Below are 25,268 nucleotides of genomic sequence, written 5' to 3'. Positions count from 1 at the left end.
CGTTTCTGGGCGTGTCTGGGAGGGTGTTTCAGGATCAGTAGGTCTGCCTCCACAATGTGGGTGGGCATCGCCCAATTTAGTGAGGGCCCGAATGAAATAAAAGACACCAGAAGGAACATTTTGTCCACCGTTTTTCCTGCCTCACTGTTAAGCTGGGATATCTCACTTCATCTCCTGTTTTGGGATGGGGATTTACATGATCAGCTCCTCTAGTTCTCAGGCCCTTGGCCTCAGACTGAATCACACCATTGGGTTTTCTGAATCTCTAACTTGCAGATCAAAGATTCTTGGCCTCCATGACTGTGTGAGCCAATTCTACATAATAAATCATCTTTTCTATACACCTCTGTCTGTATCTGCGGGGAGTTAATTCCAGGACCCTCCACATATACAAAAATCCTCAGATGTTCAAGTTCCGTATAGAAAACCTAATTGCACCCTCCCATATATTTTAAATCATCCGGAGATTACTTGTAATACCTAACACAGTATAAATGTTATGTGAATAGTTGTAAATACAATGTAGAGACTATGTAAATAGATGTCCTCACAGATCATATTCAAGTTTTGCGTTTTGAAACTTTCTGAAATTTTTTTCTAATATTTTTGATCCACTGTTGGTTGAATCTGTGGATGCAAAGCGCAAGTATAATAAGAGCCAACCGTGCATGTGTGTGTATCCTACTGGTTCTTTTTTTCTTTTTAGGCTGTGTCAGGTCTTAGTTGCAGCACACGGGGTCTTTCATTGTAGCACACAAACATTTTGTTGCAGTGCGCAGTCTTCTCTTTAGTTGTGGCACATAGGCTTAGTTACTCTGAGACATGTGGGATATTAGTTCCCGGACCAGGAATTGAACCTGAGTCCCCTGCATTGCGAGGCAGATGCTTAACCAATGGACCACAAGGGAAGTCCTTATTCTACTGATTCTGTGTGTCTAGAAAACACTGAATACTCCATTAGGTTCCTCTCTACGGAAATGGTCTTTGGGGAGTTTTCAGTGATGACTGGAACCATCTCCTGAGCAAGGAGCCATGTCAGGGTGAGAGCAGATGCTGCACAGCATCTTGGCTCACATCTTAAGTTAGTGTGACCAACCCAACCTTCTAGGTAGATGCAGGGAGCAAGGGTCTGTCTCCTATTATTTAACTGCTTTGACACCTCCTTTGCACTTTGCCTGTGTCTACAGAAGGAAAAAGTTGACTGACTAGAAATTCTATTCACAATTCAGTTATTTAAAGCTCACTGAAAAAAAACAAACCTTCCATCCTCCACCCATTATCCTCAGGCAAGAAGGTAATCCCCTGACAGTGTCACACAGCTGATTCTGTGACCTTGAGGCTGTCCATATGTCACAATGGGCAGCCACACTCATCTACTCAGCACTTCCTCAGCTCTGGCATGTGCCAGGTGCAGGGCTGGGCATGGGGCTACAGGGTGAATGAGGCCCAGCTCCTGGCCCCAGGCACACAGATTCATGATAGAGTTGGCCACCTAATGAGAGAACTGTAAAGCAAGTGGTAAGTGAGAACACAGAGGAAGGAAAATGAAGCCAGTCTGGGCTTGGCAAGGAGGGGGTGGGTGAAGTGGGAGGTGGAGAGAGGGGCGGAAAAGAGCAGGACTGGGGACAGATGGCAGCTGTGTCCATGGCTACGAGTCGGGTCAGGACTTTCAGGCCTCCAGGAGGTCGTGGGAAGCTGGCCCCAGGGGTGAGGCCTGAGCCCACACAGTCTCCCTCCTCCCTTGGAGCCCTCTGTCCATCTCTGCACACCCTGCCTTCCCCACCCATGCCCTTGGACTGCTCTGCCCTCACCATGCTTGGCATCCCTTCTCCTCCCTCTCCCCAAATGCAGACTTGAGCATTACAGCCTCAGTAGAGATGAAAATCTGAACAAGGAAGAGATAAAAAAAAAAATGGCAGGGAATTTTCTCTCCCCTTTTCCAGAACCAGCTCACAGGGACAAGCTGTCTCTTGGGCCCAAACTGAATGATGGGAATAAATGAATCAGTCATGTGGGCTCCCATCTGAAGCTGCCAGATGTCACCTCCTCCCCTGTCCTAGCAGGCCTGTCAGTCCTCAAGGCCACTGTTCATCCAACCAGTGAAGGTCCTGAGCAGGCCCAGTTCCCTGGGACCGTCCTCAGAGCTCGGAACAGTCAGCACAGGCAGCTCTCTGCAGCCATTCCCTTGGATGGCATTGTTCTGCCTCTGATCGAACCCACTCTCTCCTACTCCTGCTGCTCGCCACCCTGCATCCTGCCTTCCTTCGTATGTGCTGCTTTAATGTTTCAGGTGTCGGAGCACCGCAAGTGTACCGTGCTATTGTGATAGCACACAGGTAAGGGTGCTGACCCCAGGGCAGTCTTTCCAGACTGGCCCCAAATCCCATTTAGTCTTTTTGCCAGTTCCCTGGAGAAGAGGCAGGGCAAGAAGTTCCACTATTGCTGTCTGGCTTTTTTTGGTATCAGAGGAAGCAGAATAGAACCGTTTGTAGGTGCAAAGATGGGTGGGCCCAGTTGGAATTACAAGATACACCAAGGAAGCGGTCCCTCCTCCTTTAGGTTGCTGAGTAGAACGGTGTCCCTCTTCTTTGCATTTCCATCTTTGGGAGTCTGGTTCCTGCCTTTGGGATTCTAGCCTTTGCTCAAGTGCTGCCACCTCCACCAAGGGGACCAGAAGCAGGCAGAGGTTTCCCTACACCAGGTACTGATTCTTTCCCGTTACTGAAAACACTAACATCCTCCATCGCCCTTTCCTGAAGCACTGAAGCTGACTCCTGCCCCATCCCCTGAGATTCAGGGCCACAACAAACTCAACTGCGAGCATCACAGCAAAGATGTTCATGGCCATGTTCTCTCTAATGGGCTCGGGCACGGCGGGGCCGGTTCATCTGGAGATTGCTCTAAGGATCAGAGATCTGTCTTGTCAGTTTGTTTTTTACACTTGCTTTTGGTGTGGGACTGCAGGGCTCCAGCTATGTAACTGTTAAGCATCTATTGAGCCCTCGCTCTCAGGCTTTATTGTCTTGATGTGTGGAGGACACAGAGATGAATGTGACAGGCCCTGGACTCCCCGGGAGCTTGCCCTCCAGGAGGAGGGTGGTGGGAGGAAGACCGGAGGAGTAGCAAACAGCTAATGACCAGAGAGCTCTTCCTGGGGGCCAGGCTGTCTTGTCAGCACCACATGGATTAACTTATTTTATCCTCACATAACTCCAGATGGTTCACACCATGCAAACTGTCCCCACGTTATGTATGTGTACACCCAATACTGAGGTCAGAGGCCAGCAAGAAAGGCCTCGATCCAGAGCACATTCTCTTACCCACTATGCTGCATTGAGGAAAATAAGACAAGTACAACTAAATGAGATGGAAAATGATACAGGCAGACCTCAGAGATGTGGTGGATTGGGTTCCAGATTCCAGCAAAAATTGAACATCGCAATAAAGAGAGACACAAGAATTTTTTGGTTTCCCAGTGCTTATGAAAGTTATGCTTACAATATACAATAGTCTATTAAGTGTGCAGTAGCATTATATGTAAACAAATGTACATACTTGATTAAAAAATAACATTGCTAGAATATTAATACTAACCATCATCTGACAACGCAAGGTCGCCACAAACCTTCAATTTGTAAAAAATGCAGTACCCGGCAAGTGCAATAATGTGAGGTCAACCTGTAAATGCCATTGAGGAGACAGAGGGACAGTGTCAGGGAGGCTCTGAGAGTGGGAGATGACTCTCATAAGGGAACAGAGTATATCACAGGAGGGCTCCTGCGATGGGCTTTGAGAGAAGGCAGCTCTGGGGGAAAGCCCCAGGCCTTCGTGTGGAGAGAAGAGCGACATAAACAGGCAGGGAGTGGGGAGGTGAGGGGCGTGTGTGAGGAATGTCAAAGAGCAGTGGCAGGAGTAGAAGCCCCTGAAAGAGGAGCAGTGGCGGATGCAAGTGAGGCTGGATGGTGAGAAGTCCAAGGGCTCCAAGCTTGAACTTTGTGGGTCACAGGGAAGCCACTGACAGCTTTAATTTCAGCAAGAGCAAGTCTACATCACGATTCTCTTTCAGGAAGGCTAACCCTTTTAGAAGGTTAAAAAGTTGGAGCACGGGGTTTTTAGGGCAGAGAAACTGTTCCGTATGATACACAATAGTGGGTACATGTCTTCATACACTTGTCAACACCCGTAGGATACAGTCAGCACAGAATGAACCCTGATGGAAATTATGGACTTAAGTAATATAATGTATACTATTGGTTCATCAATTTTAATGAATGCATCCCAATAACACAAGGTGTCAATGATAGGAGAAACTGTGTATGATGGAGAGAGGCATGTGTGGATACTCTGTACTTTCCAGTCAATTGTAAACTAAAACTGCTCATAAAACACCAGGCTTATTGATTATAGAAAAGGTAAAGAAGCCTTGGGGCTTCCATGGCAGTCCAGTGGTTGAGATTTCGCTTTTCAATGCAGGGAGTATGGGTTCGATCCCTGGTTGGGAAGCTAAGATCCCACGTCTCACCGCCAGAAATCAAAACAGTAAAAAGAAGTAATATTGTAAAAATTCAATAAAGACTTTAAAATGATCCACATAAAAAATCTTCAAGAAAAAAAGAAGCTTTGTATTAAATTAGCAATATAATTGTATGCCTAAGAAAAATTCAAGTTTTTAAAAAGCAACTATTTCACTAAAAAAATACAACAAACCAGTCAGAGAATTCCCTGGTGATCGAGTGGTTAAGATTCACTGCAGCAGGCACAGGTTCAATCCCTGGTCTGGAAATGAAGATATTGCCTGCCAAGTGGCAAAAAAAACCAAACAGTGAATAAAACAAGAAACGGACTCAGAGGTTCAGAAAATGAACTAGTAGTTACCAGTGAGGAGAGGCAAGAGGGGACAGGAAAGGTAGGGGCAAGAAGGAAATTAAAAGGGTTATTATGGAATTACATGAAATCATTTATGTGAAACTTTTGAAAATTGTAAAGCATTATAGAATTTAAATAATCTTTCATTTAATTTTTTAAAATTAATTAATTGTTATTCCAATGGGGGAATTGAGTTTCATTCTCTACTATAATGTTGCTTTTGCCTACAAGAATTTCAGTGGTGGTGGTTTAGTTGCTAAGTTGTGTCCGACCCTTGCAACCCCTTGGACTGTAGCCTGCCAGGCTCCTCTGTCTGTGGATTCTCCAGGCAAGAATACCAGAGTGCGTTGCCATTTCTTTCTCCAGGGAATCCTCCCGACCCAGGAATCGAACCCGGGTCTCCTGCATTGCAGACAGATTCTTAACTGACTGAGCTATGAGGGGAGCCCAAGAATTTCAATAATAAGGTCATTTTACAGTCATAAAATCTACCCATCAGAAAGCGTCCATATCTTCTCAAGACTGAAGCGCTGTCTCTGAGCATCAGCACCAGCCGGGGCTGCAAGACGCCTTCCATGAGGTCACCGTCCTCACCCCATGCTCTGCTCTGGGCTGCTGCCACAGATTCATATCCTTCTCAGAGGTGCTGAATCTGATTGCTCCACACTCCCTATTCTCATTGTGTTACATAACCCACAGGAGCAAAATGTGTTCCCTCATCAAGCAAATGTGTTGATTACCTCATCAATCAAGTCTCCAGACAACCTGAGCAGAAGACCTATAACTATTGAGCACTGACCCTGGGCCAGTCACTACGCCAGGAAAGTCGTTTCTAGGGACAGACAGGCAGACAGACTCCAGGCCCGAGGAATCCAAGGAATGCACACAGGAAGGTCCGTTAGGCATTTTGGTGAGAGATCAGGTAGGAGCCCATACGTCTACAGAATCCTCAGGCCCCTGTGGGCTCTTGCCTGCTTCCAGGGAGGCTCCCTTGCTTGAAGTGTTCCCACAGCAGGGAACACAGAGATCTCTCTGGAGACCACAGGGCCTTTGGGGGCTTCAGAGGAAAAAGCAGTGAAATAGCACCACACCTCATGAACTGGAGAGGTAAGATTGTCATGATTTCACAGAAATTCATTTTGTTCTCAGTAATCATTGCTTCTTTCAGTGTGAAGCATTTCTCAATATTATACAAATATTAACACCATACCATGTGACAAAGCATTTCCAGTTGCAACTGTGAACTGTTGATATATATGTTGTATGTATACACCAAGAATAAGGCTACAGCAATTCTTTGTTCTCTTTGTCACTGAAAACTCAGTGAAAAGCCATTTCAGGGAGTGGGCTGTTGACTGAAATAGACACCCAGGTGTTCACATTTCACAGCGCTGGAAAGTCCCGAAGGACAGCAATCTGGAGTCGCAACTGGGAAAGGGTGCCAGGCAGTGTGTTAACCCCATGGGTAAGAATTCAAATTGCAGCTTTGGGGGCTCCCATTTATAATCCCAGACTGCAAATTGATAGCATCAGTTTGTGTGCAAAAAATGCCACTCTGGTTTTTCTTTAAATTTACAATGCTGTTTGTTTCACCTTGTGAATCATAAGATTCCTTAAACCCTAGGGAACTGGCCAGGTACCCAGTAGCTTAAGAAATTCCAAGACCCACTCCCTTTCTTATCTTAAATGTCACTTGACTTGCTGGTAACAGTTGGTGTGCTTGCAGTCAGGCATATAGTCCAGGCAGGGTCCTGGCAAGGTCAAAGTCAGTCAGAGGCCAGCTCTCCTACTTCTGAAGCCTGAACAAGACTACCTCCATTTTAGTTTCCCTAACAGCACCTGCCTGTGCTCATTGCCAAATCAGCATCATGTTTTAGATCAGTGCTAATAGAATAAGAATGACAGTCACTTTTGTGAGTTTAAATTTTCTAGTAGCACATTAGAAAAAGTAAAAGAAGCAGCCAAAATTGGAAATCCCTGATGATCCAGTGGTTAAGGCTTCAGACTTCCAATGCAGGGTGCATGGGTTCAATTCCTGGTTGGGGAACTAATAGCCTACATGCTGTGTGGTGTGGCCAGGGAAAATTTTTTAAAAAGATACAACCAAAATTAATTTTAGCATATTTTACTTAACCCAATACATCTAAAGTCGTGTACTTTCAGCATGTTACCAACATACAACTCATGAGTGAGATTTTTTTGTTCTTTTGTTCATACAAGAGAACATCTCAGTTTGGACTAGTTACATTTTAAACACTCAATAGGGATTCCCTGGTGGCTCAGATGGTAAAGCATCTGCCCCCACAATGCGGGAGACCCGGGTTCAATTCAGAAAGATCCCCTGGAAAAGGAAATGGCAACCCACTCCAGTACTCTTGCCTAGAAAATTCCATGGATGGAGGAGCCTGGTGGGCTACAATCCATGGGGTCGCAAAGAGTCAGACACGACTGAACGACTTCACTTTTCACTTTGAGCCACCCAGAGCTAGCGGCTACTCTATTGGAGAGGTGCAGTTAGAAAATAATTCATAAGCAACAAAACTCACCAGTACTACTCATAATACATGTACCTAGGAGAATAGATGGCAATGTCAATGGCCATGTCCAATTTCCTGCAAACACAGGCCAAGAGGCTAGTCTTGACAGCCACTGGGCCATGTTGCACCTTAATTGCATAAAGTCTTATTTGCCTCTGGTCTTAGTTGTGTAAGGTCATAGTTGTGTCAGATCTTAGCTGTGTCAGCAAGATCTTCATTGTGCAGGCTCAGTAGTTGCCACAGGCAGACTTAGTTGTCCTGTAGCATATGGGATCTTAGTTCCCTGACCAAGGATCGAACCCATGTCCTCTGCACTGCAAGGCAATTCTTGGCCACTGGACCACCAGGGAAGTCCCTCAAAAAATATTCTTAGAGTAGGAATTGTTTCAGATATTGCTTCAGTATCCTCACAATGGCCTTGTCACATGACTGAGTACATAAGTAACTATATACAAGAAGACAGACATGGGGTGATCTTTCCCATTATATACCACTTTCTCCTCAACCAGGAAGTCAGCCACATTTCTAATGGTATTGTTTTGATGTTACAAGAGAGACACGCGCTTACGATTAAAAAAAGAAATCCAAGCAAAATGCATGATGATAATAAGAGCAAAAGCTCGCCTTTCATCCCCTTCCTACTCACTCCCTTCTGTTGAAATTTTGTATGTCCTTCCAGATGATTTGCTATGAACTGACATCTATGCGTGTATTGATATATTCACTTAGTATACAAATACATTTTCTCTCCTACATAAAACACACATACAGCTTTTTTAAATGTGTGGAATCACATTGGACAAATAGCATTATATGAATAAAACATTTTAACAGTTTGTCTCTCTGCATGGCTGCCAGAGTGTTCTTTTAAAAATATAAGTCAGAAGCTGTCACAGAACCTGCAACGGCTTCTGACTTCCCTCTGAGGAAAGCCAACTTCCAAGATCATGAAGACAGAGTCCTCCTCTCCCTCCTCTCTGCCTTCTTCCCCTCACTTCCTCACTCTCCTGTTTGTCTTGCAACCTGCTCTTTCTCCAGGCAGAAGCATATGGCCTCTGCCCTGGCTGCTCTGTCTGGAAGGTTCTCCCCACAGTTACCCTAAGGGTTCACACCCCCTACAAGTCTTTGCTCAAATGATACCTCAATTATCTCCCTTGACGACCCTGTTAAAGTTACACCCAGCCCCTTGGCACTCCCAATCCCCTTGACCCTGATCTATTTTGTTTCCTTTATAGCACTTATGGCTTTCCCATTTATTAATTCATTTATTATATATGCGATTTTCTGTGTGTCTCCCCTATATGTAAACCTCACAAAAGAAGAAACTTTTTGTTTATTTGTTTGCCAATGTATACCAAGGGCTTAAACAGTGCCTGGGGCGTAACAGGTGATTTAATAAATATTTGTAAATGTCTTAGAAATCTTTCCTTATTTTTGGACACACAATCCTTCATTTGCCTTTCCTAAGACCTAGTCCAGTACCTGACACACTGTAAAGTATTTGCTGAATTAAGGCATACCGTAAATTAAAGCCAAAAAAATCAGTCAAGAGAGGAGGGAAGGAAGGAAGGAAAGAAGGAAGGAGAGAGATTGAAAGAAAAAGTTGTTAAGTATTAGAGGCAAACTTCCAATAAACGCCACCAGGTGGCACAACAGCACAGTCAGGATCCCTGCACAAAAAAGAATGTTTAGTTGTGTGAATATGGTAAAGTAATCTTGTTAAAGACACACATTAACATGGTCATTATAAAGAGATGGCATGCAAATAGTTTTAAAAAACAGTTTATGGAGGAAGATGGGATTTAGGATAGGTTATAAAAAAGTAAAAATAAAGAATAAGGGCAAGGAAACCAGAAGATGACTACAATAGTCCAAATCTGAAATCAATCAGATTTCATATTAGAAATTTTACACTGAGATCATTAAAAGGAGTTTGGGGAGAATAAGGAAGATTTTCATTTATTTATTTGGCTGTGACTGCTCTTAGTTGCAACATGCAGGATATTTAGTTGTGGCATGTGAGATCTACTTCTCTGATCAGGGATTAAACCCGGGTTCCCTGAATTGGGAGCATAGAGTCTTAGCCACTGGACCACCAGGAAAGTTTTAAAAATCAATTTCAAAGCGAAGGGGTAGTTAAGAGTTGAGATGGATGAAATGAAGACTTTAAAAACAACATTAACACTGATGATGAAGAAGTCACTATTGCCTTCAAGAATTCACTTTGGTTTCAATAGTCAAGGTGGAAGCTAAATTCTGAAGATTAGATAATGAGAATATTATAAATAGCAAGTACAGAGAGGTAAAGGAGAGAGAAAATTTGAAGGTTGGAGGTAGGATCAGAGTCAAGAGAAATTGTATTTTTTCCCAAATGGAAGAGATTTTATATGTCTGTAAAAAAAAAGAAAGGAGCCATTGGGGATCATGCAATTGAACATAAGAGAACAGTAGAGAAACAAGAATGAGAAAGAGAAGTTGTTTCCCCTTTGAAGGGATGGGAGGAAGAGGAAAGAGCTCAAGAGTTATGAGGAGGATAAAATACACCAATGTGGAATGGATAAAGTTACCATTGGATGAGCAGAGAGAAGTTGGGTATGATGGCAGATGCAGAGGAATTCCTGTGAGATGCCCTTGATCTTGGTAAAATCAGAATCAACTGTAGGAATTTCTGGGTATAACAGATGGTAAATAGAAGTGCTAGAGAACCCTTACAAGGGCTGCCTCCAGTCGCATGAATCTGTAACAGGGCATTGGCTATATTTTCATGGCTTTTCTAGGAATTCTGTCCGGGGGTTGCATTACAGGACTAACCCAAGTATACGCAGACTTGGCTCATAGTCTGAGTATGTTAGTGAAGTCAGCATTAAACTAGATAAAAGTATCATTGGCTAATATTCTGTTGTAGTGTTCTGAGTCCTGACCCTACAATGAGAGGGCAAGATCCTCAACAGTAGGTTCAGTAAGAGAATTTCTTGTTCCATTGGTCTATGTTTCTGTTTTTGTGCCCATATCATACTGTCTTGGTGACTGTAGCTTTGTAGTATATCCTGAAGTCAGGATGATTAATTCCTCCTGCTCCATTCTTCTTAAGATTGCTTTAGCTATTTAGGATCTTTTGTGTTTCCATACAAATTGTCAAACTATTTGTTCTAATTCCATGAAAAATACCATTCATAGTTTAATAGGAATTGTACTGAACCTATAGATTGCTTTGGGTAGTATAGTCATTTTCACAATATTGATTCTTCCAATCCAAGAAGCCTGGAGATAAATCCATGGACCTATGGGCACCTTATCTTTGACAAAGGAGGCAAAAATATACAATGGAGAAAAGACAGTCTTCAGTAAGTGGTGCTGGGAAAATTGGGCAACTGTGTGTAAAGGAATTATATTAGAACACTTCTTAGCAACATACACAAAAAAACTCAAAATGGATTAAATTCCTAAGTGTAAGACCAGAAACTATAAAACTCTTAGAGGAAAACATAGGCAGAACACTCTTTGACATAAATCACAGCAAGATCCTCTATGACCCACCTCCTAGAGTAATAGAAATAAAAACAAAAATAAACAAATGAAACCTAATTAAACTTAAAAACTTGCACAATGAAGGAAATTATAAGCAAGGTGAAAAGACAACCCTCAGAATGGGAGAAAATAATAGCAAATGAAACAATAGACAAAGGATTAATCTACAAAATACACAAACAGCTCATGCAGCTCAATACCAGAAAAACAAACAACCCAATCAAAAAGTGGGCAGAAGACCTAAACAGACATTTCTCCAACGAAGACATACAGTTGGCTAATAAACACAGGAAAAGATGCTCAGCATTGCTCATCATTAGAGAAATGGAAATCAAAATCACAATGAGGGGAGGGGATTTATGTATACCTATGGCTGATTCATGTTAAGGTTTGACAGAAAACAGCAAAATTCTGTAAAGCAATTATCATTCAATAAAAAATTAATTAATTTAAAAAATCACAATGAAGTATCATCTCACATCCATCAGAATGGCCATCATCAAAAAGTCTACAAACAATAAATGGGGGAGAGGGTATGAATAAAAGGGAATTCTCTTGCACTGTTGGTGGGAATGAAAATTGATACAGCCACTATGGGGACCATTATGGAGATTTCTCAAAAACCTAGGAATAAAACTACCATATGATCCAGAAATTCCACTACTGGGCATATACCCTGAGGAAATCATAATTGAGAAAGACACGTGTACCCCAGTGTTCATTGCAGAACTATTTAAAATAGCTAGGACATGGCTAGCTATTTACAATAGCTAGAACATCACGCTGGTCATAGCAAACACCCTCTTCCAACAACACAAGAGACAACTCTGCAGATGGACATCACCAGATGGTCAATACCAAAATCAGATTGATTATATTCTTTGTAGTTGAAGATGGAGAAGATCTATACAGTCAGAAAAAATAAGAATGAAAGCTGACTAGCTCAGATCATGAACTCCTTATTGCGAAATTAGGACTTAAATCGAAGAACATAGGGAAAACCACTAGGCCATTCAAGTATGACCTAAATCAAATCCATAATGATTATACAGTGGAAGTGACAAATAGATTCAAGGGATTAGTTCTGATAGAGTGCCTGAAGAACTATGGATGGAGGTTTGTAACATTGTACAAGAGGTGGTGTTCAAAACCATCCAAGAAAAAGAAATAAAAAATAGCAAAATGGTTGTCTGAAGAGGCCTTACAAGTAACTGAGAAAAGAAGAGAAGCAAAAAGCAAAGGAGAAAAGAAAAGACATACCCATCTGAATGCAGAGTTCCAGAGAAAAGCAAGGAGAGATAAGAAAGATTTCCTTGGGACTTCCCTGGTGGTCCAGTGGCTAAGACCCTGCACTCCCAGTGCAGGGGCTGGGGTTCGATCCCTGGTCAGGGAACTAGATCCCATATGCCACAACTGAAAGTTCCCACATGCCACAACAAAGATCAAAGATTCTGTGTGCCCCTCCCACAAGCAGCCAAATAATAAATATTAAAAAAAAAAAAAAGAAAGAAAGATTTCCTCAGTGATCAATGCAAGGAGATAGAGGAAAACAATAGAATGGGAAAGACTAGACACCTTTTCAACAAAATTAGAGATACCAAGGGAATATTTCATGCAAAGATGGGTACAATAAAGGACAGAAATGGTATGGACCTAGCAGAAGCAGAAGATATTAAGAAGAGTGGCAAGAATACACAGAAGAACTATACAGAAAGGATCTTAATGACCCAGATAACCACGATGGTGTGATCACCCACCTAGAGCCAGACATCCTGGAATGTGAAGTCAAGTGGGCCTTAGGAAGCATCACTATGAACAAAGCTAGTGGAGGTGATGGAATTCTAGCTGAGCTATTTCAAACCCTACAAGATGATGCTGTGAAAGTGCTGCACTCAATATGCCAGCAAATTTGGAAAACTCAGCAGTGGCCACAGGACTGGAAAAGGTCAGTTTTCATTCCAATCCCAAAGAAGGGCAATGCCAAAGGATGTTCAAACTTCTGCACAATTCCAATCATTTCACATGCTAGCAAAGTAATGCTCAAAATTCTCCAAGCTAGGCTTCAACAATATGTGAACCAAGACCTTCCAGATGTACAAATCAGATTTAGAAAAGGCAGAGAAGCCAGAGATAAATTGCCAATAGATCATAGAGAAAGCAAGAGAGTTCCAGAAAAACATCTACTTCTTCATTGACTACACTAGAGCCTCTGACTGTGTGGATCACAACAAACTGTGGAAAATCCTTAAAGAGATGGGAATACCAGACTACCTTACCTGTCTCCTGAGAAATTTGTATGCAGGTCAAGAAGCAATAGTTAGAACCATACATGAAACAACAAAATGGTTCAAAATCGGGAAAGGAGTACATCAAGGCTGTATATTGTCACCCTGCTTATTTAACTTACATGCAGAGTACAGCATGCTAAATGCTGGGCTGGATGAGTTTCAGGCTGGAATCAAGATTGCCGGGAGAAATATCAATAGCCTCAGATATGTAGATGACACCACCCTAATGGCAGAAAGCGAAGAACTAAAGAGCCTCTTGATGAAGGTAAATGAGGAGAGTGAAAAAGCTGGCTTGAAACTCAACATTCAAAAAACTAAGATCATGGTCCCATCACTTCATGGCAAATAGATGGAGAAACAATGGAAACAGTCACAGACTTTATTTTGGGGAGCTCCAAAATCACTGTGGATGGTGAATGCAGCCATGAAATAAAAGAAAAGAAAAAGAAAAGCTATGATGAACTTAGTGTATTAAAAAACAAAGACGTTACTTTGCCGGCAAAGGTCCATATAGTTAAAGCTTTGGTTTTTCCAGTAGTTATGTACGGATGTGAGAGTTGGGCCATAAAAAAGGCTGAGTGCCAAAGAACTGATGCGTTTGAACTGTGGTGTTGAAGAAGACTCTTCAGAGTCCCTGGGACAGCAAGGAGGTCAAACCAGTCAATCCTAAAGGAAATCAACCCTGAATATTCATTGGAAGTACTGATGCTGAAGCTGAAGCACCAATAGTTTGGCCACCTGATGCGACAACCCAACTCATTGGAAAAGACCCCCATGCTGGGAAAGATTGAAGGCAGGAGGAGAAGGGGACGACAGAGGATGAGATGGTTGGATGGCATCACCAACTCAATGGACATGAGTTTGAATAAACTCCGGGAGATGGTAAAGGACAGGGAAGCCTGTTGTGCTGCAGTCCATGGGGTCACAAAGAATTGGACAAAACTGAGCAACTGAACAGCAACAAGGACATGGAAGTAACCTAGATGTCCATCTACAGATGACTGGATAAAGAAATTGTGGTTCATATACACTGAAATATTACTCAGCTATAAAAAAAAAGAATGCATTTGAGTCAGTTCTAATGAGGTAGATGAACATAGAGTCTATCATACAGAGTGAAGTAAGTCAGAAAGAGAAAGACAAATGTCAAATACTAACACGTATATATGGAGAGTCTAGAATGATGGTACTGATGATCCTATTTGCAGGGCAGCAAAAGAGACACAGATGTAAAGAACAGACTTACAGCCACAGTGGGGGAGGCTGAGGTGGGAAGGACTTGAGAGAGTAGTATTAAAACATATACATTACCATATGTAAAATAGATAGCCAGCGGGAATTTGCTGTGTGATACAGGGAACCCAAAGCTGGTACTCTGCCATAAGCCAGAGGGATGGGATGAAGAACAAGCTGGGAGGGAGGTGTCAGAGGGAGGGGGACACATGTATACCTATGGCTGATTCATGTTGATACATGGCAGAAGCCATCATAATATTGTAAAGTAACTATCTTCTGATTAAAAATAAAATTTTTAAAAAGAGAGAGAATGTTTTGTCTGTTGGTAGTGGGAGAAGGCAGCCCTCCCATGGTGGACGACTGTCCTGAAAGGCAAGTCATGGCTGACCACAAAACTGCAGAGGTTTCAGGTGAAGCAAGTTTGAGAAATAGTTTTCTTTCCAGAAATAGTTTTCTTTGCTTTCCCTATCAAAAGGAAAGTCTTATTTCAGCAGGTTGGGGATTGACGAGTATGTAAAGCCTCTGCCCAAATGTAGGAAAGTGGGTGGGTGTGTTGTGTTACATTGGCTTTGGTTTTTGTTTGGGGGCGGGGAGGCATTCTATCTGGCCATGCTGTAGCTTGCAGGATCTTAGTTCCCTGACCAGGGATTGAACCTGGGGCATCAGCAGTGAAGGTAAGGAATCCTGACCACTGGACTGCCAGGGAATTCCCTGGTGTTTTGTTTGTTTTATATCTCTCTATCTATCTTTAGGTATAGATATAGTTATAAATATTGATATAGTGGACTTAGTAGTGCCAATAATGATGACAATAATAATTATGATGTATATCTATATCTTAGATAAATAGAGATATCTTCAAATAATAAATATCCCCAAATGAATATATATTCAAATATATGTATATTCAAGAACCTTTATCCTGAATTTTCCCACTTTGCTTGGGAAGGAAGTCCCACCTAACTGTTTTTGCTTCATCTCCAAACACCAAACGAACATTCTGGGTTTGTCTCTGACACTCCTCCCGGTTACCATAGCCACCAGTCAGCATACAAGTGTGCCCAGGAAGATGTTTTCTCACATACCCTACCTACCAACCAAGGTTCACTGGAATAATTCAAACCAAGAATTTAACTACCATGGAGTTTATCTAGTATTTATTGCTATGTAAGAATTCACTCAAAACGCAGCATCTAGAAACAACTGTAATTCATTACGTGCCATGACTCTGGAGTTGGCTGACTCAGCTGGCGGTTCTTGTCCATCTGAATTCATCTAGAGTTGCTGGTGCAGCTGAGGTCATCTGGGGCCATCATGATCCAAGATGGCCCCATTTACATGTCCAGGGGCTGGTGCTGGGTCTTGACTCTGGTCTCTCTGGTCTTGACATGGTTTCTCCAGAAGGGTAGCTGTATCTCCTTACAGGGTGGCTCAGGCTTCCCAGAGTGTGCAGTGAAACTGAAAAGTTCTTCAGTGCCTTGACTTGTGTTGCCAGTCAGAGCCAAGCATAAGACCAGCCCAGAGCCAAAAGTCCAGCAGACTTTTGCTGTGCTTAGTCACTCAATTGTGTCGGACTCTTTGTGACACCATGGACTATAGCCCTCCAGGCTCCTTGTTCATGGGGAAATTCCAGGCAAGAATACTGGAATGGGTTGCCATGCCCTCCTCCAGGGGATCTTCCCAATTCAGGGATTGAACCCAGGTCTCCCACATTGCAGGCAGATTCTTTACTCTCTGAGCCACTAGGGAAGCCCCGAGCATACTTAGGCACCTCTTATCCATGAGTTAATTGTAAATGTTCTGTGGCCATTTTTAGTCTCTCACAAAGGGGTTAAACAAAATCCCATCTGTAAAGTGCCTCCTTTATATGTTGCCCAAAGCAAATTATTTCAAAACATTAATTATTGTTGTTTTCATTGTTGTTAGCCTTTTTTTCCTGAATAAAAAATAAGGAGGTAGGTGAGTTAATATTCAGAGGAACTGAAGTTGATCAAAAAATATAGACCTAAGAAAATCGAACAGTCCATATAGAATTCTTTGAACTAGTATTAAATGCCTAAGAATACATGTCACATAAAAATTTGAGGTGTTTCATAAAAAAGATTTGGTTGAAACATCATTAATTTGACTGAATAAGGAAAGTAAGGAGACAACAAAAGAAATATTTAAATAGTATAAAATTTAGAGGTGTCTTACAAACTTCTGAAGACTTAAAGTGTTACGTTTCTCTCTTTGCAGTTTATCTGATTTTTCATCTTTCTTTTGGTCTTCCCTTATTTTGATCTTTTAAGAATCAGAGACTCAAGGCAAGGCACAATGTTCTTCAATAGAGACACGGATCCGAGAAAAGATAGTGAGGAAGATGAATCTCTGACATGCTCGGTAGGTACTTAAGGGTACAGGACACTTGACATTCAAGAATTGTTCAAATCCCAACTACTGTTTACCCAGCATTGGCTGGGGGGCCATCGAGAACACAAAAATCTCTTACCCTTTATTGTCACAGCAAAATGCGACACTTGCGTGCAGGGGTGCTCAGGCGTCATCATGGTGATGGCAATGCCTGTGAAAGAGCCCTGTGCCAACTTTAGCCTCCTTCCCATCTGCTGCTCTTGCAAGAGAGTTGAGCAGGACAGAGGGGAAACTCGGCTGCGCAAAAGCAGGCTCTCACTTCAGCCTTGCTGGCCTTCTAATCAAAGGCCTCAGAAGCCTGTTAGGAATAACAGGATTAGTAGGCAGGATACTCTAGGAACATGATTTTATTTTTTTCAATACAGGATTTTAGATAGAGAAGGGTACTCTGAGAGAACACTTACTGTCTTTTCTGCCAACAACCATTGTCAAACACTCCACAAACCCATATGCTTTGGTAAAATATTCCAGTGAATAAGGACAATTACAGCTTCCTTTGCATGGCATTCCTGGACATTCGAGCCCTTTGGACAGCAGGGTGAGGTTTCTATATTTAGATTAGCTCGGCTCCTTTTCTTCCTTCAAAGAAATATGTTGTTGTTGAGTTGCTCAGTCGTGTCTGACTCTTTTGCAAACCCATGGAATGTAGCCTGCCAAGCTCCTCTGTCCACCGATTTCTCAGGCAAGAAAACTGGAGTGGGTTGCCATTTCCCCCAACCCAGGCATCAAACCCCGTCTTCTTCATTGCAGGCGGATTCTTTACTGTTGAGCCACCAGGAAAGCGAAAGAAATATAGCCTTACTCGAAACAGAGGTCACCAACCCCCATAGCAGTCTCTCTCCCTGGTCACTCATAGAATTTTAAAGTTGGGAAGATCTTAAAGACATTAGAATCCAAGTCTAATGGGCTCGTTTTTGTTCACAGGATTTAACAATGTGTCAAAATAGTACCCTTTTGGGACTCAATCTAAGATTTGATCCTCTGTCAACCTTCTGAATTCAACAAATTCGACCCACTATTGATTTTGTCTAGTTACTTAGGCAAAGTTATCTTTCAAAGATAGACGTTTCTGTTTGTAGGATTGTTGTCCTATTTGTTCTATGATTTTTGAGTCTACCAGACAATGACATTTTGATCAATCTCCCGATTCCTCACTTTTTTTTTTCTACAGCTGCCAGAATTATATGCATTAGTTGAGAATTTTAGTAAGGAGAACAAGAAATTGAATCTCCTGAAAATGCACTGTATTCCACCTGGTGAAGCGCAGAGAATGCTCTGTCAAAAGCATTTCCTGAAAGGCACCGGGGGGACTGACGGGAGAGCAGATGATTCCCTACCTGTTTTCACGTGCAAGGTGGTGAGAAGAGAAGAGCAGCCGGAGTCTATGGCTGAGCTCCTGCACCGCAGCTTGCTTACCAGGTCCCTCTCCCCCGTGGAGAAACTCTCCAAATCCCAGCAGAGAATCTCTGACTACGGGATCCCTCCTCCCGTGCACACTTTTCCTTACGAGATTCTCATCGATCACTCCAAATCCATGTCAATGGTCTCCATACGGAAGAAGACTCAGAGCACCAAAATACTCTGTAGGCTGGGCATTCCCTGTGTCTCACCAGAGAAGTTTATCTTTGAAGATAAAACCGCTAAATACTTCCTCGTCGATCCAGGTAATCTAAACAGATGAGGCCATGTGGAAGAAAATGAGTGGACTCTGACTGCAAATTGTACCTTGGTTCCTAGAGTCCTTGACCCAAGGGAGTCGTGCAGTTCTGAGGTTTAGGGCTGATGCACCCGCTGCCCATAGTGATGGGGGAAATAGAGAACGGGGAACCAAACTTTGAGGGCCACATCTCAGATTCACCCCTGAAAGGGTGTGCTACTGAGGCACAGCATTTAAACATTTATAAAGTGAGCCAATTAAACTTGGACTCACTATCGTTTCTAGGTTGATGAATAAGTCAAGTATTTATGGAGCAATGGTTTTTGTTTCTTAAGTATCTTACCTCAACTGCAATTGGAGCTTTTTAAAAATATTGTTTCACAAATGTTTATCCTTTCCTTATTATTGCATCTCTATCGGGGCTATCAACAGGACCAAAAGAACAGAAAGAAACTTCATATCTGATTTTTTTATTCTTTCTTTTTTCTTTCTTCCTTTCTTTTTTTCTTCCTTCATTCCTTTCCTCTTTTTTTTTTTAATGGAGAGTGTGAGGGAGCTAGGAGTGAATGAACTCTAAGTGAGCCGTATCTGAGCTTTGAATAGGGATGCACTCATATAAAGCCTGGAGAAGGCAATGGCACCCCACTCCAGTACTCTTGCCTGGAAAATCCCATGGATGGAGGAGCCTGGTAGGCTACAGTCCATGGGGTCGCTAAGAGTCGGACATGACTGAGCAACTTCACTTTCACTTTTCCTGTTCATGCACTGGAGAAGGAAATGGCAACCCACTCCAGTGTTCTTGCCTGGAGAATCCCGGGGACGGGGGAGCCTGGTGGGCTGCCGTCTATGGGGTCGCACAGAGTTGGATACGACTGAAGCGACTTAGCAGCAGCATATAAAGCCAAAGACCATATAGAGAAAGTTTAAAATATTATAAAACATACAATGGTTAGTTTTAGCAAGGATAGGGTGTCTTCTTCTTAAGATTTCCATATTCATCATGTTAGCAAGGAAAGTAATATCTTGTTATTCTCTGTAGCTGTAAAAATATGTTAAATCAATGATAAAATAGTTGAGACCCTCTGAAGTAAGTTCTTGACTCAAGACCAGGAAATATTTTGGCACCTTCATTGTTATATTAAAAGTAGTGTCTGAAGGAACACATTTAAAGAATTGTATTGATTACTCTGATCGTGTTTGGTCCAAGATGCTGGAAGAATCTTTGCTGTAATTCCCTGCATTGATGTCTTGACAGAGCCTAATTCAGGTCTCAAATTCCTTTGCAGAGTCACACTTAGTATGCTATGGAGCCCAGGCAGAGTGGAAATTAGGAAAATTGTAGGAATGGCTTAGATAGTCCACAAAAGTACATAAGTGAAGTATGCCCAGAGACTAAAAAGCATAGAAAGTATTGAGAATCAATAAGAAGAATTTGCAAAATGCCTACTAAAGAAGTGCTGAAGGTGTTGAATGTTTGATAGGTCTGAAACATTTACAGCTTTGCCACCCATAGGGCCAAATTGTCCTTTCCTCTGGAGTTCTCTCATATGCCCTTTCAGACTCTGTGTTAAAATCTCTCTTCTGCCTCCATGAACTCATTTCCTGAGATCTTGGAGGCAGAATCTCTGAGACATGGCCTGTCTATTCAAGGAATATGCATGAAGCCAAGTAGGCATACATATGAGGAATATCCAGTAATTACTTAGGTTTAATTGTAACAATTCATCTTTTACTGTTCTATATTGCTTGGTATTGCTATTATTGTATCAGTCAGCCAGTCCCTAAATCTTTCTCAGTCCAAGAGAACTTTAAGACTCCTGATACACCAAAGAATATTATAGAACACATCCTTACTAGCTCCAAGAACTGAGGGAGGAAAAGGGTGTGGGTGCTGCCATTTTATTCTTCTCCTATCACATGAGCTTCTCTTACTCTGGATAAATCCTATAGGACTATGTAGGTTAGACATGGATTTTACGAAAAATGACAGAAAAAATCAAATGAGTTTTTTTTTTTTTTTAATTTTTCCATCTGGAGGCAGACAACAGCAAGAGCAATGCTTTTTGGTGTTGTCAAGAACCCGTGCTCCCCATCTTTTTGTGTGTGGTTTTTGTCTTCATGGCCAAAGTTGTATGTACCTCCAGGTGCTATGGATACAATTCAGGGAGGAAGGGGACTAAGAGAAAGAGCCACACTGGCTACTTCTGTCCTCATTTAATAGGAAAGCAATGCTTCCTCAGAACACCCCTTCTCAGGTGACCTCTCCCCACATATTCTTGGCCAGAACTGTGTCCAATAGCCACCCATTGCTGCAAGGAATGCTGGTCAATAGAGATCCTAGCTTCCTGCTTTCTGAGGAGAGGAAGGCTGAAAAGGATTATACTCGGTATAGAGTGAACCAACCTGTAGTGTCCACCACAGATCGCAACATAAAGCTCTTCACTAATCAATATCATGCATTCTATGACCTCACCTCTTGAGAGCCCCTTGGACTGCAAGGAGATTCAACTAGTCCATCCTAAAGGAGATCAGTCCTGGGTGTTCATTGGAAGGACTGATATTGAAGTGAAACTCCAATACTTTGGCCACCTGATGCGAAGAGCTGACTCATTTGAAAAGACCTTGACGCTGGGAAAGATGGAGGGCAGGAGAAGAAGGGGACGACAGAGGATGAGATGGCTGGATGGCATCACTGACTCAATGGACATGGGTTTGGGTGGACTCAGGGAGTTGGTGATGGACAGGGAGGCCTGGAGTGCTGCGGTTCATGGGGTCGCAAAGAGTCGGACATGACTGAGCAACTGAACTGAACTGAATGACCTCACCAAATATTCCTGCCCTTCCTGCTATTCCAGGCCTACTGAGATCTTGTCAAATTCCCTCAACCTTGGCAACTGGGCCCTAGGACAGGCTGCTGAACACCATGGCCACATCTGAATCAAAGAACGGTCCCTGGCCCCTGTCTCCTACTTCAGTCATGTGTAAAATATTTATACAGACTTCCTATCTCGCAGACCTGGGGAAACTCAAACCCTTCCCAGGGATGGGGACCTGACTGGGGCAGGGGCAGTATCTCGGCCATAGGTGACCTGCTCAAATATCACCACACAGGGAAGATGCTAGAGTCACCCACAAGAAACAGACCAGCCCGCCTGCTTGTTTACTTGACCCATTTTCTCCTGTTCTCCTGATATTCCTTACACTCCTATTTGCTCTTTGGCCTCAGGTTTTACACCCAAGCCGCACCTAAGATCTTGCTTTTTTATTGTTCTTTTTGGTTTTAGCCATGAACACATCCTTACTAGCCATGAAGAGAATTGAAGGGAAGGGAAAGGGCAATGGCTGCTGAGGAGGGGACTATGTAGTATATGTTGGCTTGAGTTTTCCATGGTTCATTGCCTCCATGAAGGGGTTGAAACTACTAATGATGCCCTAAGCTAGCAGGTCCTGAAAGTGAAGGGAAAACAACCAGATTCTAGCTAAACCACTGCCCTTTTATACTCAGGGCTTACACTAGTGTCTTGGGAGAAATGACACTAACAAGTGTACTGTGATCAGTCTTTCCACTCATCCTAACCACACATTAGGATCCTTTTCTATGCCCTGTAGGCTTCTGTGCTCCGTGGTCTCTCGATTCACACCAGAGGAGACACCTCAACCTGCAATGGCCTTGCAGGGTCCACTCCAGCCCTGTTAGCCAGGCCCACCCTATTTCCCATGTGGAGGATGGCTTTAGATGAGATGAACAATACAGGTTCCCCCTTAGTTTACAAAACTTCAGAAACAGATTTCTTCAGAAAGTTCAGAAACACAAGGGAGAAGGGGACTTGAATTCCTCAAAGGTTCATTCTGTTCATGAAGCATCTCTAAGTAACCGAGGGTTAAATAAGGCCATGGTGTGATTCTTTGAAAATATGATTCTTTTCAGCAAAACAATTCATGGATCTAAGGGATCTGGAATGGAAATTTTACAAGGGATTTGTGAAGTGGAAGCGCTGCATTTCGGATGCGTTTTTAGACATTAAGTACGACAGCGAGAAGAGATTTGTGGGGAGCCAGCAGATGTCGCATCCTCTTTCCCCGCCTCTAGTTCATAAGTCTCTGGTCATTTATCCTCAAGTAGATTACCCAAAAAAGTTATCACCTTCTTAAATGAAATATGTAGTTCATTAAAATATTTTGGATACAGACCTTCCTTTTGAGAGCAGTGAATTTATACATGAAAAGCAAAGAAGCAGCAACCCCATGGAAAATAGGAACTAAGTCTATAAAATATGCATGTAAGGTTCAGTATTAAACCCTTATTATGGAGTAAAAGATCTAAATTGGTCTGCTAATATAAAGCCTGGTTTGGACTGGTGAAACCCATCTGGACCAGGGCTGAGGTAATTTAAATCTTATGAAAAGATGGGTGCATATGAAGATGAACTCCCAAGCAAGAATAGCTCTTAAAAATATTTTAAGCATATGAAGAAGTCCATTATCATAAAAATAGTAAATTCAACAAATAGTAATAGTAAATTCAACAAATGGAAGAATTGACAACTGAAGTTATAGAGATCATTCTGAGAACTTAAAAATAACATGCTAACTGCTCAAAAACATGAGGAAGGACCTAAAATTTATGAAGCAAGAACAAAATTTGAAAATGAACAAATTGGAAATCTTGGGGAAAAATATTGTCTTTGAAAATAAAATAATAATAATGATAACCCTCAATAAATTATCTCAGTGGCATACTAGATAATTTGAAGAGAGAGGATTAATAACTTGGAAGATAGAACTAGAGAGAAGCTTCATAGCACAGTAAGATAAAGAAGACTATGAAAGAAGTTAAAAGTAAGAGTGTAGAATTAGAAGTTCAGAAATATATCCAATGTAAGTTGCAGAAGAATATAGGGAGACTGGAAAAGAAATGATGCTTGAAAATAAATAACATAATTTTCCAGAAATGAAGAAGCATGTGAAATCTTGAATTGAAAAATCTCACTGAGTGATTAGCAAGAAAATAAAAATAAATCTATACTAGAAACACTAGCAAAATTAGAGCATTAAGCAAGAAAGGAAAATATTATCTGCAAAAGAGAGAAGATGGATAACGTACAAAGAAATGACAAATCAATAGTGGAAATTTCATTAATAGAAGATGTCAGAAGGTGATGGTGTCATATACTCAGAATCCTGAGGAAAAAACAGTAAATCTGGAATTATCTAACCAGCTAAACTCTTTTTAAATAGTAGGGATAAAAATAAATACATTTTAAAACATATGAGAGCTAAAATCACTTACTATCCACAATCTCTTACTGAAAAACTACTAGTAGAATATGTACTTTAGCAAGAACTCAGGGAGTATAAGAAATAATCGTAAGCAAGTAAATTTTTAATAATATTTTTATATGAGTGTATGGATATTAAAATACACTTTTGGATTCTATTTCCTATTATATTACTTAGAAAATTTGCCTGTATGTAGGTGAAATTTGTCTGTATTGGTGTTTAGTCGCTAAGTGCAACTCTTTTTTGTGACCCCATGAACTGTAGCCCACCAGGCTCCTCCATCCATGGGATTTCCCAGGCAAGAATATTGGATTGGATGGCCATTTCCTTCTTCAGGGGTCTTCCTGACCCATGGGTTGAACCTATACCTCCTGCATTGGCAGGCAGATTCTTTACTGCTGAGCCATCAGGGAAGCCAAAATTATTCTATAGTTTTCATTTTTACACTATTTTTTAAAAGATTTGTTGGAGTTTAGTTGATTTACAATGTTGTGTTAGTTTCAGGTGTACAGCAATGTGAATCAGTTTATATATATACATATATTCACTTTTTTTTAAGATTCTTTTCTTGTATAGACCATTACAGAGTACTGAGTAGAGTTCCCTGTACTATACAGTAGGTTCTTATTAGTTAACCTACTTTATATATAGCAGTGCGCTTTTTTGCACTATTTTTTAAAATCATATTTTGGTTCAGAACAGAGGGGATCTTCATCAGGAGTACCGTCTAGTTTCTGGGCTACTCATAATATTTTGTTTTTTTCTTTGTGACTAAGTTCAGTGTGCAAAAATTCCTCAAGCTGTACACTTAAAACTGTAAACTTTTCTTCATGCATGTGACAGTTCTCTTGTAGGAAGGGGGACCCCTTCCAGGGCCCAAAACTGGGCTCTTGTCTAACGCTTGGAAATGGATTGTCTGAGGAGACACACGTGCTGACAAAGCAAGAGATTTTATTGGGAAAGGGCACCTGAATGGAGAGCAGCAGGGTAAGGGAACCCAGGAAAACAGCTCTGTCACATGGCTTGCAGTCTCGGGTTTTATGGTAATGGGATTAGTTTCCGGTTGTCTTTGGCCAATCATTCTGACTCAGAGTCCTTTCTGGTGATGCACGCCTTGTTCAGCCAAGATGGATGCCAGAGAGAAGGATTCTGGGAGGTGGTCGGACATGTGGTGTCTCCTTTTGACCTTTCCCGAACTCTTCCAGTTGGTGAAGGCTCATTAGTTCCGTGTTCCTTACCAGAACCTCCTGTTGTAAAACACCTCATGCAAATGGTTACTATGGTGCCTGGCCTGGGTGGGTGGTTTCGCTCAGTGCGCTTCCCCTAACAGTTACAAAGATATTTTTTTAAGTTATGCTACTTTTACAATATGAATTAGGGAATTTTCATCCTTTTTTTGAGGTCATAGATACCTAAATAATATTACAAATCTATTCTTAAAAATCTAACTAGAGCTCAGCTATT

The 25,268-nt window shown here is 41.8% G+C and overlaps 1 protein-coding gene across 11 annotated transcripts; it reads left to right on the top strand.

The window, feature by feature from the left end:
- Positions 1-1,406: 1,406 nt before the first annotated feature.
- On the top strand, positions 1,407-22,719 carry C1H9orf153 (chromosome 1 C9orf153 homolog). Of its 11 annotated transcripts, none has more exons than XM_081522107.1 (6): positions 1,407-1,518; positions 2,291-2,336; positions 2,560-2,701; positions 16,747-16,837; positions 18,039-18,531; positions 22,453-22,719. In XM_081522107.1, exons 4-6 carry the CDS (start codon positions 16,772-16,774, stop codon positions 22,674-22,676), a joined length of 783 nt encoding a protein of 260 aa, XP_081378233.1. In that variant the 5' UTR covers positions 1,407-1,518; positions 2,291-2,336; positions 2,560-2,701; positions 16,747-16,771; the 3' UTR covers positions 22,677-22,719. The 11 variants fall into 11 exon arrangements, with proteins under 11 accessions (XP_081378233.1, XP_081378211.1, XP_081378222.1 ...); XM_081522085.1 differs by having other exon boundaries at positions 16,694-16,837; XM_081522096.1 differs by having other exon boundaries at positions 1,944-2,336.
- Positions 22,720-25,268: the final 2,549 nt, after the last annotated feature.

The sequence above is a fragment of the Giraffa tippelskirchi genome, chromosome 1, assembly GCF_054371585.1.
Source record: "Giraffa tippelskirchi isolate mGirTip1 chromosome 1, T2T-mGirTip1v1.2.pri, whole genome shotgun sequence".
In the NCBI taxonomy this organism is placed as follows: Eukaryota; Metazoa; Chordata; class Mammalia; order Artiodactyla; family Giraffidae; genus Giraffa; species Giraffa tippelskirchi.
The sequence above is the reverse complement of the archived record's forward strand: the minus strand, read 5'-3'. Positions and strand labels throughout refer to the sequence as shown.